The following is a 14,317-nucleotide window of genomic DNA, read 5'->3' as shown; positions in this document are numbered from 1 at the left end:
TGCAAAATACTATTTTATTCATAAACGATTCAACATGCAATTAAATAATATAAAAGTCTCAATTTTTTTTTAAAATTCTGACAGACTTGTCAAAAGAAACTTAAATATTCAGAAAAATAAAACCAAAAGTATAGGTCTATAATGTAAATTTTGAGATATGGCATGAAATAAGCTAATTTTAGGGGGAAATTGGAGTTAATTTTTCTTTACTTTTATGAAATAACACTTAAACTTGCCAATATATGTCGATAGAAATATTAAAATATTGTTGAAATATGTTTTTGAAACAACACAAATATATCCCAATGCATAAACTATCTGAAAATTTGGTCTGCACGGAAAGTAAGAAAGCCAAAATGACGGAACTCTAAAACAACTGAGTTATACAAAAAAATGTTCATTTTCTTCTTAAAAACCTTCCGCCACAAAATATAGTACCTTACTACACTCTCTTAATATTGAATTTTTCCTTCACTATTTCATTCAATAGAGTTTTTTTGGCATTGTAAAAAAGGAATTTACAAGTAGAAATCATTATTTCATAATATTAGAAATATTAAAATATTGTTGAAATATGTTTTTTGAAACAACACAAATATATCCCAATGCATAAACTATCTGAAAATTTGGTCTGCACGGAAAGTAAGAAAGCCAAAATGACGGAACTCTAAAACAACTGAGTTATACAAAAAAATGTTCATTTTCTTCCTAAAAACCATCCGCCACAAAATATAGTACCTTACTACACTCTCTTAATATTGAATTTTTCCTTCACTATTTCATTCAATAGAGTTTTTTTGGCATTGTAAAAAAGGAATTTACAAGTAGAAATCATATATGACACAGAGTTTCCAGACTAGAGGTGACACAAAATGGCTACCCAAAATCAGAGGATCGAACCTCTTTAAAGTGCAAATATAAAACCTTTGACATCGCAATTTAAGATCAATTCTCTGTAAAAACCAAAAATTTACTGTAGGGTTGCGGCACGCACCATCTTGGATTTTCATGAAACTTTCTCAGGTGATAGATACTCATATAGTATGACATTATTAAGCATCAAAATTTTGTTTACAATCTTGGTTGCTATGGTAACCGTCTCCTTTCATATTTGGTCAAAATATGCACTATTTCAGGGGGAAAATATTGCAAGTTTGATGTTGCATGGTGTGAATATTATTAATATTTCAAGACATTCTACATGTATTATGTAAAGAACAAATATAGCTGTATATAATATAAGAGAAAAAAAAAATTAATGTTCATGTATATTCTACAGCTGGTGGTCCAAAAATGACAAAAATTTCAAATTTCAGATATTGTCATTTTTACCTGATATTTCAAGAGGTCTCTCAAAAAATGCAGGCAAGGAAAAATTAAAGCAACTGTAATTTTTAACTCATCATGCAAGCATAAATAAATTATTATTAAAAGTAGAGCGGGTATATTTTTCGTATTCATAATTTTTTAACCTTAAAAGTTTGCGTTTTTCTATTTATCATTTTTTTCCCTGCATTGTTTTAAGACATTAAATAAAGCAAAAATAATTTCATAAAAATTTGTTGCACTAATATGTATGATAAATTGACTCATTGATTTCAATTAATGAAAACATTAAAGATTTTTTAACTTTTAAAAAAATATTTTTAATCTTATTAAAATATTTTAATATAATTCATTACAAAGGGCAGATAACTCCAACAGTAAAATCAGTGAAAACTGAGTTGATCTTAAATTTCCATTTGCAAACAATTTTACATGTATTTATTTTAACATATTAATTAAATTTAAAGATCTACATGTTTCAATTCAAAAGTCTTCACATGCTAAGAGCATGTTTCACAAAACCATACAACTCAATTCACCACAATATAATTACAAATGTCAAATACAAACTATATTGGAAAGAGATTATGAGCAAAAACATCTTTTCAATGAAAATCACTTTCCAGTAAATTAATATTTACCAAATTCATCACCAATATTATACATATAATGTTTTGAATTCTGTTCAACTCATATTTGCATGTATAAAAGCATTCCAAAAACATTTACAAGTAATATTCAGGAATATATGTGATGGTACATATGATTTGATAAAGTAGCAATGTAATTTTCCTCATCTAAGTAGGTAATCCTAAATAGGATCTAAAGTCGGTCTCCCGTTATTGCTTCTATCACTTTTTGATGATTATTAATAAAAATACACATACCTCTGGTAAAAAAAAATACAGTTGAAGTCAAAAAAAGGGAAATAATCTAAGATATCTTCATTAACGCATTATCAATTTTCACTCATAAAAATTCACAGGAATGAAAACAAACTTTTTAAACATGGGAAATGTTTACATCTTTTCACCCTTTGGAACTCTCTCAGAATACCTCGCACAATTTTTCGAACGTAGTTTGAGCACAAAGGTATTAATGATTATCGAAATATCAAGCGAAAAGTGATGGAAGAAAAAACTTGGGTATACATGTATAAGTTATTAATATTGACATTGACAGCAAGTTTTGTGAGGAGAAATATGCATTTAACTATTCTGAAATAGCATTTAGAACCTCATATTTTAATTTTGACTTTTCATTTTCCACCTGTAACGCTCTAAAATCTAGGATGTCCATTGACTTGTCTTTCATATTTAACCGGGAGAAGAAGGAGGAGATCTGTTGTCCTGTTAAATATTCTTCTGATGTAAACACATACTTTTCATCATTTTTCTCACTTTGCATGGCTTTAGCAGCATCGAATGGGTCTATTTTACTCCCTGTCCTTTTCCCAGACTCGAACAGTGAAATCATGAAACTTTTCTGTTTGTCTGAGAAAATTGTTCTCTTCTTTTTTCCTTTAAGGGACCATCCTTTTCTTAAAGAAGTTTCCTGGAATGCTGATTCAGTTTGGCTTTCGACATTGAGAGGAAGATTTATAGCACAAAGATTGTGTATTCTCTCACCATACATGAATTTAGCTTGATCTTTCAAACACATCTTCTCAAGCTTGTAGTTACAGTTACCAAGTAGCAGATGTTGATCTAAAGCCCCAGATGAAGAAAAAGATCGAGAACAACCATCTTCTGGACAGTCGAAGATGGCCATTCGTCTTTTTTTTGATGGTGGGAAATGACACTCGTCAGTATCCTCAGTATCTGAAATATTAACCATCAGTCCAATAAGCCAGCTCATAAAAATTTTACAACTTCATATGATACAATGTTACATATGAATATAACATCATATGATACAATATCATGTGAGCTAGACAATGTGAGACAAAAGTGTATTATATATAATAGAATATTATATTGTACAATATCATATCATTATATACAATATCATAAATAACAATACATGTATCATATAATAAAATATTATATCATAATATACCAAAAATTTGATACACTATCAAAATTTCCAGAAAAATAATGGAATTGGAATTTCCAGGTAAATTGCGCATCTTTAAATTATGTCCTAAATGCCTACAAAGTTTTACAAAATTCCATGCAGCGGTTTAAAAGGAGTTGCGACTGATGGACTGACTGACTGACTGACGGATGGGTCAAAAACACTATACCCATCACAACTTCATTGCTTGAAATTAACTTGCCTCTATTCTCAAAGATTTGAAAAATGGAGTCCGACCAGTCATGAACGACTTTGAGGGGATTTGCTGGCACAATGACAGTTGACATGTTCAGCATCACTTCTTTTCCTGTTCAAGTACAAGCATAAGCTTGATAAGAAGCATGCTAATCAATATATGATTCCTTTAAAGTAGTAACAGTTTGTACTATATCTGTTACAAACTTCTGATATTGTGATTTACTGGTAAAATTAACAAAAAAATGACCAATTTGGAGCAGGCATTCCGAAAGAGTTTTCAAAAGAATATCTAAAACTGTCACAATGATGCCATACTAAGATGACAGATGCATGTAGTCATTATGTTGACTTACTAGGTCCTTTATATTGGGCATGCATGTACAATTAAGAGGTTTCATGTAGTATTTGAATATTGAAATTATCTGCAACATTGATATTGATAGATTTTCAACATATTAAAAAAAAAACCACGTATAATTTACCTTCTCCTATGCCAAAAGCCTTCCACATTCTAATAGAATCTTCATGAAATTGGAAATTGTACAGTTGAGAAATCCCTGTAATCTACTTGATGTTTGGTTTCTCAGGGTCAAGGTCTGTTATTGTTTCCACAACTTTCACTCTGTAATTGCCTTTCTGCTTTTTGTCTATAGCCTGTAATTAAAGAATATAAGATTCATATTTGATCAACTAAACTGTTCACCAGTTAAGAATAATCTTCAGTGACATTAACATTTGACCTAAAAATTTGTTTGAAGTCACTACACAATCGACCCAAACAAAAAGACAGTTTTGACTGAAGTTTTGAGCAAGATTTGGCCAAGTGAAGAAAAAAATATGCAAAGTGATTTTGAATGGATAGAAAGATTGAAGTACACAAACTAATCACTTTATAGCAAGGCCCTTAAAATTCTTGATAGGTTATATATTGTCAAAGATATTTATTACATTAAGTCGAGTTGATATGGTTGGAGCTTTATTACATTATATCAAGTTGATTTGGTATTTGCTAATTGAAAAGTTTATCTAGACATGTACAATACATGTACAATACAAGAATTAAAAGCAAATTATGAATTAAATATAATTACTATTTTCATTTCACTGGCACTTGTAACGTCATTGCCTTCATTGATGTACCGTTTAATACAACCTTTCACATGTGAAGCTCTTCTGTCGCATGGTCCTGAAATGTAGCATGAAAATTTTCTTCATTTCACACAATCATATGCTAAAGAATTCTAACAAACCCTTGCAATTTGGAAAATGCGTTTAAATTTGGGTCATTAAAGATGCATACATAACATACTAAATGTTTTATATACATATAAGTAAGCATCCCAGTACTAGAAAATAATTGGCAAATAAGTATTTAAATAAATATTTCATGTACATGTATGTATCAATTTCCTTTGATGCATAGAACTTTTATAGCTGTTCTTTGAAGTATTTGGATAAAAATACTTGTAATAAAAATACCTTTCCCATTTTGAGCCTCACAGAAGTTGAAAGATTTGATGTTTTCTTTAAGCTCTTTCTTCAATATGGCTAATGTTGAAGTGCTCTTGTAGCAACCAGCATTGTCTGTGAAGATGTGAATATTTTCTGTTACTGGATTGATCATCATCGCATCTTTGGCAACATCACATATACAATAGGCAGTGACTGTAGAATCCTGTGCAACCTGAGAGGAAAAAATGTGGATGTGTGTAATTGTCTGGAAGGCACCTCCTCTTTTGCTTAGGGTTACAGCAACATGCCAATTAATCCCTCTTTTGCCAAACCAATCCGTCTGCCCCTCACGGAATTTCCTTGGCAAAAACTTCATGGCCCAATCGCATGTTATAATGACATCACTCTCAGTCATTTCATCGAGAAGTTTGGTTCTAGCTTCTTCCTGATTTTTAGACCTCATTAGGTGACTCTTCATCTCCTTTATGCTGTCAATGGCATGCTGAACCTTAGAAAATAGTAAAAAATTAGTATAAACCAAATTAATGATCAATTACTCGTAACTGCACTTGTCAAAATATCAATTGACATTACCGGTATGTATTGGTGCAGTAATTATGATTTTGTGTTGTCCAAATGATTTTTATACCGGTATTTACTCTGCTGTTTTAATTTGATTTAAATCAAAGAAAACAGAACATATATGTTTATGCATGTAGGAACAGTTGCTCATTACCAAAAATAAACGTTTTCAAAAAGAAAGAAAGAAGATATTTCAGCACACATTTCAAAATTTATTGTATTGCAAAATATGTCAGGCATAATGTATTTAATGTTGCATAAAAAGTACCTGAAAAACTGCTGCTTCTCTGTTTGGCCATTCAGTTTTATGACACTGTGTCTGTATCTCAACTAATACATTATCCAGCATGTTGCATCTTGAGCAAGCAACCTCATGTTGATGGTCACACACCATACTGTAAGAATGATCCTGGTCACTCAAAGCAAATGCACGACAGTGGTCAGCTACCTGGGAACTCTTATCAATATGAACCTATAAAATATAAGTATCACTATATCTGACATGTTCAAAAAATTTTCAATTTTCAATAATGGGATATTTTTGTAATGTGATATGTAGTTTTATTACATGTGAAATGTTATGCAATGTATATAGAATTTCTACATTTTTTAGTAATGGCATTTTTAAAGTGTAATGTCACTCTGTAAAATCTGTAAATTTCATTACCTTGTAGTCAGATTTTAGGTATTGCTTTCCATCAAGTAGATTAGCTCTCAGTTCCTTTACTTTGTCATTTGGAATATTCAACTGTCCTATGATCTCATCCAATGTTTGAAATCCTCTGCTTGCCTCTGCAGCAAAATAATCGATGCCCTCCATACTTTTCCTTACTGAAGCAGAACATTCATTCAAAATCTTGTACAAAGTGCTTGTTCCTGCAAAATGAAATTCAATTTCTTTATAATAAATTGAAGCAAATAAGTAATGATAACTCTCAGTAAACTTTATTTCAAATACTGTCTACAGGGATATATTTGCCCTTGTTTTATTTTCGCCTATTTCACCCTAATTGTCAGCACTGCATAACTGCATGGCCAATTTAAGACTGGGTGAATTTAAATGTTCCAAAAAATCTCTCTTTAACTGCATGTGTCTGGGGGAATTCATGATGGGGCTTAAAACTGTATGTTTGCAAGTGACACTAGAAGGGCAAATATTACCTAGTTTGATGTCTGTCTGGTATTCCGTACAAAGATTATGATATCAGGATATGATAATATATTCTTATTTCCACTGTAGTTTTACCTTGATGTTGTGTAAATGAATTGGGGGGGGGGGGGGGTGTACCAATGTACAAAAATTGATATTTCCAATATTTTCATAATGCAAAGGGGGCATGGAAACCCATAACTTGATTGCATGTGTAAAGAACAGAGAAATACATAAACAACTCAAGTGAGAATTTATTGTGGAATCATTATAATTCCTGGTGGCTCAATTTTCGTGGAATTTGTGGTTAGCCCTCCCCCACCAATTGACATTCTCATAAAAAACAATACTATAAGTTTTCTTTCTTTAACTGAAAATTGGCGCATTCACGAAATTTAACACATCCACAAATAAGCAAAAATTCCACAATTCACGAAAATTAAATTGCCCCCTGCAAATGTATTATAAATGATTTCACAGTATAAATAAATTACAATGAGAATAAGAGGGAGAAAAGTATTTGCTTGTGAAATATTCCACAAACTCAATCCAATAAATCATACCTAAAGGGTGAAATTCCTCTGACTCGCATAATTGTTGGTATTGATCTATAAGAGATGAGGGAGCCATGCACCTCACAACATTTGGAATGTGAATTACTTCCCCACTGGACAGTTTCAATGTCTTCTCACCAAATGGAATATCCTTTAGAATGTCTGACGAGGTTATGAAATCCAAAAAGTGCTCCAACTGTTCAAGGTTAATCTTGTTTCTAGGTATTTTTTCAGTAGCTACTGGAACCCCACAACCCTTACTGGTAGAGTGTCTTTTTGCTGCATAATAACGCCAACTACTTAAATCTGGTATGAGCTGGAATTAGATATAAACACAATGTATAAACATGTAGCTCCAGTAAACAAAATATATATAATATACATACAAGTATACAGTTTTATTTATTATGTTAACAATTTCTAAACAAGAATACAGGTAGCAGAAAAATAAAAGCTTCCCATATACTCATTTCGAAATATTCAAAACTAATAAAATAATTTAGACAGAATTGCAACAATTGAAAATTTGATCTTACAATTTTTTTTCAAAAAAAAAGCTGCATGTACCGGGTATATATGATATTGATCAAACAATCTCATTAAACATTTATCATTTGAAATTTATAAAATATTTGTAATTACAGCTGCATGCATTTACAGTGTCATAACTACCATTCTTTCATATAATTTGTGCATTTTGATTAAAATTGTACATTAAATGTAACAAATTTATATCTTATGTCAAAAAAAATGTACATGTACCTGGCTGAGAGCATCAAAATTGTAGTCCTCAGCAAGTATGGAGAGAATTTGCCTTTTAAAAGTCCAGGTCTCTGCTGACTTGTAAATATCAGCTAGCAAAACAGCAGTATTCTCTGTACTGGACTGCATATTCTTCCCAATGGTTGATATAAACATATCATGAAGAAGGTTTCCCTCTCCAGGACAAAAAGTTTCACAGAGGACTCTCACACAATCTTTAACTTTTGATGTGTATCGTCTCTGTGTGCGTTCACTGCATGCTGTCAATGATGTCTGGATTTGTTTCACAGGACTTTTGTTAAAGGAGAGCAAAATTTGATTAAACATATTTAATCTATCCTGGTTGCAAACAGAAGACTGTGACTGCTGGCTGTCAGAAACTGTCTGACTTGTGGAAATGCTGCCTGATAATACATATGGTTGTTCTTGGGAATGCCTTTCACAATCCTGGAACATTGAAATAAATAATATATCGATCATGCATCGATCACTTCAACTGATAGTAAAATTGTGCATTATTTTATTGTTCTGTTAGAACAATTGAGATCTCTTTCATGTAGAAATAGAACAAAACTGACAGAGGTGAATAATAAAAATAACCTTTATCAGAAATAGTTTCCTTTAGATATATTATGAATCATATTTTCACATGAAAACATGTAACTGTTTGAAATATTCTGATATTTACTATTTACTTTTATCCTTTTAATAATCACCTGCATTTCCTCATGAATACACTTTTCATTCTCTGTAGGTTTCATACAGGACAACTGAAATGTGTTTAAAAGAATATTTCAATTTGAAATGCATAAAAATTGCCTTGAATATTGTTCATAAAGTCTTAATTTGTAATTTATGAATGTATGTCTTGACAGGTGCATATGGAAATCAATTGGATTTAAATCAGTTTTTTCTGAATACATTTGTCAACATATATTTAATTCTTAAAATTTAATTCATTTGTGTATGTATCATTTTAAAAACTCACGTCATCTTCTGTTTCGGTTGCCTCATCCTTTTGACAGACCTCATGTTGTTTAAATGATATTGTCAACTTGTGTCTGCAGCACGCACAAACTCCTACAAAAGTTTTGTTTTTTTATGAACTATATCCATCATCGTTTACATCATAATAAATAAAAAATTTCTAACAATATTTAATATTTGAAATATCATGATACTTTCCAGGAATTTATCTACTAAACGTGACTATATAGATGATTTTTAATCTTATCTTCCAAGTTCATTTTTTATAATTATTGGATGTATAATAAATACCTGTGCCAATCGGTATCACCATTCCCGTACACTGTCTAATTTTTTCCATGAGGTTTTCATTGATGTGCCTCTCCCGCTTCCTCTTGCTGTCATGATTGCACAAAATAGAGGGAATTCCACACAGTGGAGATGCAAGACGAGCTTTATGATTCTGTTTTGATTTTGCAAGATGGGTTTTACAAATGAAAAATGATTCCGAGGTTGGTCCAAAGATTAAACCAAATTCTGATAAAGCAATTACTCTGTCTTGATCACTTATTGCTCCTAAACTTATTTTATCTGCACTGCAACTGATATTTTTGTTTAAATTTTTAAAACTATAAGGTTTATCCATTTTACAAACATTTACATTTTTCTTGAGTCTTACGTCTGCTTGACTATGTTTTGTTTACATACATTTTTATTAACTTCAATACAAAAGATTTCACAAAGGGAAATAACTCTAAGGTCATTTTTTGTGAAAGAGAGATAACTTGAAGTAAATGAATGTAAGTAATGGGAGATTTACCCAAAGCAATATTTTTGTATTTATTAGACCAGAGTTTTATGTTAATAAAAATATATTTTTCGTTACGTTTAATTGCCTGCTTAAAATAAAATTGATCTCACTAAATAGTCATGTTTGCATCTATTTTTAGCTACATTGACAAAACAAAACCCTTGCCGTGTTGACGTCTGTGCATTTTACTGAAATTAATTTTCGTGTACAAATACACCAATTACCTGCCTATAAATTAAAACCCATCTAGTGTTCAAAACCTTATATATTTATGAAGCACATCACTTTTGTTTATGGTGGCACTGTAAATGCCATTTTGACCATCGGTGAAGAATTGTAATGCCGTTGCTATTGAAACTGAGTATGTTCTGTCAAAAATTTACCCATGTAGAGTCTTTATATGGAACACTCTTCCATGTCAGAGAGAAAAAATTCAGATCCATGATGATGCGTGGCCACGTATTTTTGGCCCTTACAGAGAATTGATGTTAAAAATTATGATACTCCCGTAACTGTCAATTCCTATAGGCCTCTTGTTTATATTGAACTCGGTATTTTCGAAACTATTCTGTACAGTAAATTAGATTAATAGTCAATCAAACTTTGAGTGTCAGTCGTCGAGTAACAGGCGAGAAACATATATCGTAGTTCTTTGTTATGTAAACAAACCTCATATCATGATGCTGTATATATTTTTAAAGTTCCTTGTTTAGACCAACATAAATACTACAAACCCTAGAACTGTTTTTTTATGTTGAAAAGAAATTAGCAGAAAGAAATATAACCTTGAATAAAACCTTTTACTTGAATATTGAACCAAAGTAAACAAAACATAGCACTAGCCTTGTTTACTTAAAAAAATTATTCTACTCTACAAATGAGGCTCAAAGTTTGGTTAATTATTAAACACACATTGATCCAGCATTGTAAACAATAAAAATAGAAAGACTAGCCTTGTTTACTTAAAAACATTATTCTACTCTACAAATGAGGCTGAAATTTGGTTGATTATTAAACACACATTGATCCAGCATTGTAAACAATAAAAATAGAAAGACAGAATTTGACCAAAATCGTGACCTTGCCCCTTGAAATTCGTGATTGTACAAATTATAATATCACCTTATTCATTAACAAAGGATGTTTGAAACCATTGTTCTGCAGTCATCATTTAACTAAGATACTATGATATGTAACTGTTAGATCACACTTTTTAAAAACATACGTACACTGTATAGTTCCATAGTTGCACTACTCTTGCTGTTACAACACTACGGCAATGAAAGGAAAACTAAAAAAAAAGTTATGCAATATTCATACCTCTTATTTTGGATATGGTTCCGTTAAAGTTGCTTTATTCTACACAAGAATGCACTTTTAAATTGTTATTTTTTAAACTTAAACTTATTTTCTCAAATATATCAAATACATTTCAAAATGTTTACAATTCTTTTCAGCTTTTTGAAAGAATTCATAACAACATGTACGAAAATTGTTTCACCAAAACTCCAAAAAGCACGAGAAAATGCAGATTCTAGCCACAACTCATTGGATAAAGCATTGAAAGAGGTTGACGATCTGAGGAAAGTAAGATTAAAGGTAAGAAAAAAAAACACTGTACATGAATGAAATTCAACTAAGGAATCTAACGGTGACGCTGAGCTTATAAATCATAGTTTTAGTGATGGTATCACTGATTGTGTCTGATATTTATTTAAATTGTCATTGATGATAATTGGTGATAGTTAATAATAAATGTAGTTTTATTGTTGTTACTGATAATTGCCTTGCTTCAGATGATAACAGACACTTTTAAAGATTCATTGCTGGCAGTAATGATTGTTTATAACTTTGAGCATAAAACAATATCGTTTAAGATATTGTATAAATATCGAAACACTCAGAATTGAAGTGTATACCTTGGTCAATCAGAATGACGTAACGGTCAAAAGTGAAGGACATTCGTTAATGTGAAAATTAATAAGCTTTCACATTTCTTGTTAATGGTGATATAGAAAATCATAGTCCATGGATGTAGCAGGACAGTTCAAAATTACTAATTAACGTTGGTCGTTGCGCCCTCTTTGCAGGGTATTGCGCATAACTGTCGTAAAACGCAAATGCAGAGAAAATGTATGAATTAACATGTTACTATGTAGCGATTTTATTATAAAAAAGATAATGTTCATGAATAAAAAATGAAATGAATCCTTACATTAATGCTCAAACGTATTTTAGTCATTTCGCCGCTTCTTCAAAAGTGCGTTACATACGTCGAAGCAACGTCTTACGATGTAGTCAGTTGAAACTTTGACGTTGTAATTAACAAAAAAACTAAAAAACCTAGTACATTTTTTTTATTACAGCGTCAATCATTTAAATTGAAAAATAATATAATCTGCATACTAAAAACCTAAGCTCCATTTTTTCCCCGTTCTGTGTGAGAGGAAAGGAATTTTTTCCTATTTTGAATAAATTTGATTCCTGATTCCAGTTTCTTCTATGCAATTTTTTATGTAAAATAGCTGGCAAGACTAGTTTAAGGACCAAACAATGAGGATGGAAAGCATAAAAAACTATTCGGTTATTTTTTTTTAATTTGTCAGAAAGTGTACTTCATGTGATCCGTTAACCTTTTATTGCTGATAACTAAAAGAAAATCGTATAACCGTAACTCCTTACTTTCGAGGTCCTTCATTTGAATGAACCTATTCTTTTAAAGTTATGTTTTAATGAAGAAAGACAATTTCAATTTTATTAAGAAGATATTTTGAACAGAAAAATTTATAAGGTAAAAATACCTCTAATTGTTTGTTAACTATTAGTCTTTACTGGTCTTTACTACAAGAAATTTTAAAACTCTTTGAAAGTATTTGATGTAACATACTGAGATCAAAAAATACTTGAACACATGTTAACTTTACTTATGATCCACTTAAAGCTTTACAATAATGCTTTCAGTCATCGGCCAGACCTTTCTATGACGATGTTTAATATTACAAACAAGAATACTCCGATTATTTTGAACTTCACATTCAGTTCTTATCACTCGTTTGTCCGTCCTTCCGATCGTTCGTATGTCTGTCTGTCCGTACACGTTTTACAAATTTGAATTCTTTTCTAGAACAAATTGGTCGATTTTAACTAGACTTAGCACATAGCACCCTTATATATATGGAATTCAAGTTTGTTAAAATAAGGAACCATACTCTATTTCAAAGACAAATCATTTAAAATCATTTTAAATCTGGTTTTCTTTTCCTAAGAAATATCTTCTTTTCAGAAGCCATTTTACCAAGAAAATCTACGTGTGTGGAAGAATCCTCATTTAGTGTAGATTTAACTTCGTTCGAATTATGATCCTTATGGGTAGGGTGAGGCCACAGTGGGGGAGTGGGTCGATTTATGTAAACTAGACACGATCTCGTTGCGAGCAACGAGGTCTTCCGTCTGATTTTAGAACTTGAGATTTATGTTTGATCTTGATTTTGCTACTTAACAGTTAAAATGATTTAAAACAGGAACGGATGGTCTTAAAATTTAGGGCCAAATACTAATTTGTTGTAGGTGTAAGAGCTTTGTTCAACAAGTGTTTTGAAATTCGTCACCGTTCTTGAGTTATCTGTGAAAAACGTTTACCTCCTTATCGGGGCCACTGAACCAAATTTTTAAGGCTGCCTGTTGTTAAGTACATTATTTTGAGCATCTTTTCTTCTACACTGCATTTCAAAATATTTTTCCTTTTTGAGATATAGGCGATCAAAGTTTTGGACTTTTGAGCCCTAAAAAACCCTAGTTACGTAACACATTAGAAAATCATTATGATGTTAGGCTACATAAATGTAAGATAAACATACTTGCTTCTATAGTCTGCGTAAATATTTATTGAACTTGTTTGTAATAACTCGTTTTTAATGCATCATTTTCTAATACAGAAAGAAATGTACTTATGAAAGATTTTATATTTACTTTATACAAGAGTTGGATTTATATAATTAAACCCGCTATTTTCCGAGTGATTTAATCTCGGGCTGAAATATCCGCTGCGATCGGCTAGGGTGTTCAGTAATGAAAACAATTTTAACAATACAGAAAATTTATTGATCATTAAAGCTCATAATTTTAGTTGAAAAGAAAATTAACTGGTCATTTTTTTACATTCTATAAATGATGCAGCGATGATTAACTAACAACTCGGCAATTGTTACTAAAAAGAAATTCCACGTAAATCTTTATTTGTACGTGTTCTCTCTCAAATTCTGCCATTATTAGTTTGTTCGTAAATATCGTTTAAAGCGATCATATGTTTATCATGAACATCGTTTATCCTTTCCTATCGTGTATCAATCCTATCATATCGTGCGTGTATACTGTTCTATCGTGCGTTAATCCTATCCTTTCGTGTGTATATACTGTTCTATCGTGCGTTAATGCTATCCT

At 31.1% G+C, this 14,317-nt stretch overlaps 1 protein-coding gene across 1 annotated transcript; it reads right to left on the bottom strand.

The window, feature by feature from the left end:
• Positions 1-3,418: 3,418 nt before the first annotated feature.
• On the bottom strand, positions 3,419-8,864 carry LOC136273722 (uncharacterized). The gene is made up of 9 exons (XM_066078979.1): positions 8,817-8,864; positions 8,101-8,547; positions 7,348-7,654; positions 6,302-6,510; positions 5,903-6,106; positions 5,080-5,560; positions 4,692-4,786; positions 4,083-4,254; positions 3,419-3,709 (listed from the first exon to the last, which is right to left on the bottom strand). The coding sequence occupies exons 1-8, from the start codon at positions 8,859-8,861 to the stop codon at positions 4,165-4,167; spliced, it is 1,878 nt and encodes a 625-aa protein (XP_065935051.1). The 5' UTR covers positions 8,862-8,864; the 3' UTR covers positions 3,419-3,709; positions 4,083-4,164.
• Positions 8,865-14,317: the final 5,453 nt, after the last annotated feature.

Source organism: Magallana gigas, chromosome 1, assembly GCF_963853765.1.
Source record: "Magallana gigas chromosome 1, xbMagGiga1.1, whole genome shotgun sequence".
Taxonomy (NCBI): Eukaryota; Metazoa; Mollusca; class Bivalvia; order Ostreida; family Ostreidae; genus Magallana; species Magallana gigas.
This window is presented reverse-complemented; position numbering and strand designations above follow the sequence as displayed.

Bases quoted from the DNA above. Each gene is read 5' to 3' on its own strand.
- LOC136273722 (XM_066078979.1), bottom strand. From the start codon at position 8,861: ATGAAACCTACAGAGAATGAAAAGTGTATTCATGAGGAAATGCAG. The intron at 5,561-5,902 runs GTACTTTTTATG...CTATTTTCTAAG, and splicing joins GAGAAGCAGCAGTTTTTCAG to GTTCAGCATGCCATTGACAG. The intron at 4,255-4,691 runs GTAATTATATTT...CTTTAATTACAG, and splicing joins GTGCCAGTGAAATGAAAATA to GCTATAGACAAAAAGCAGAA.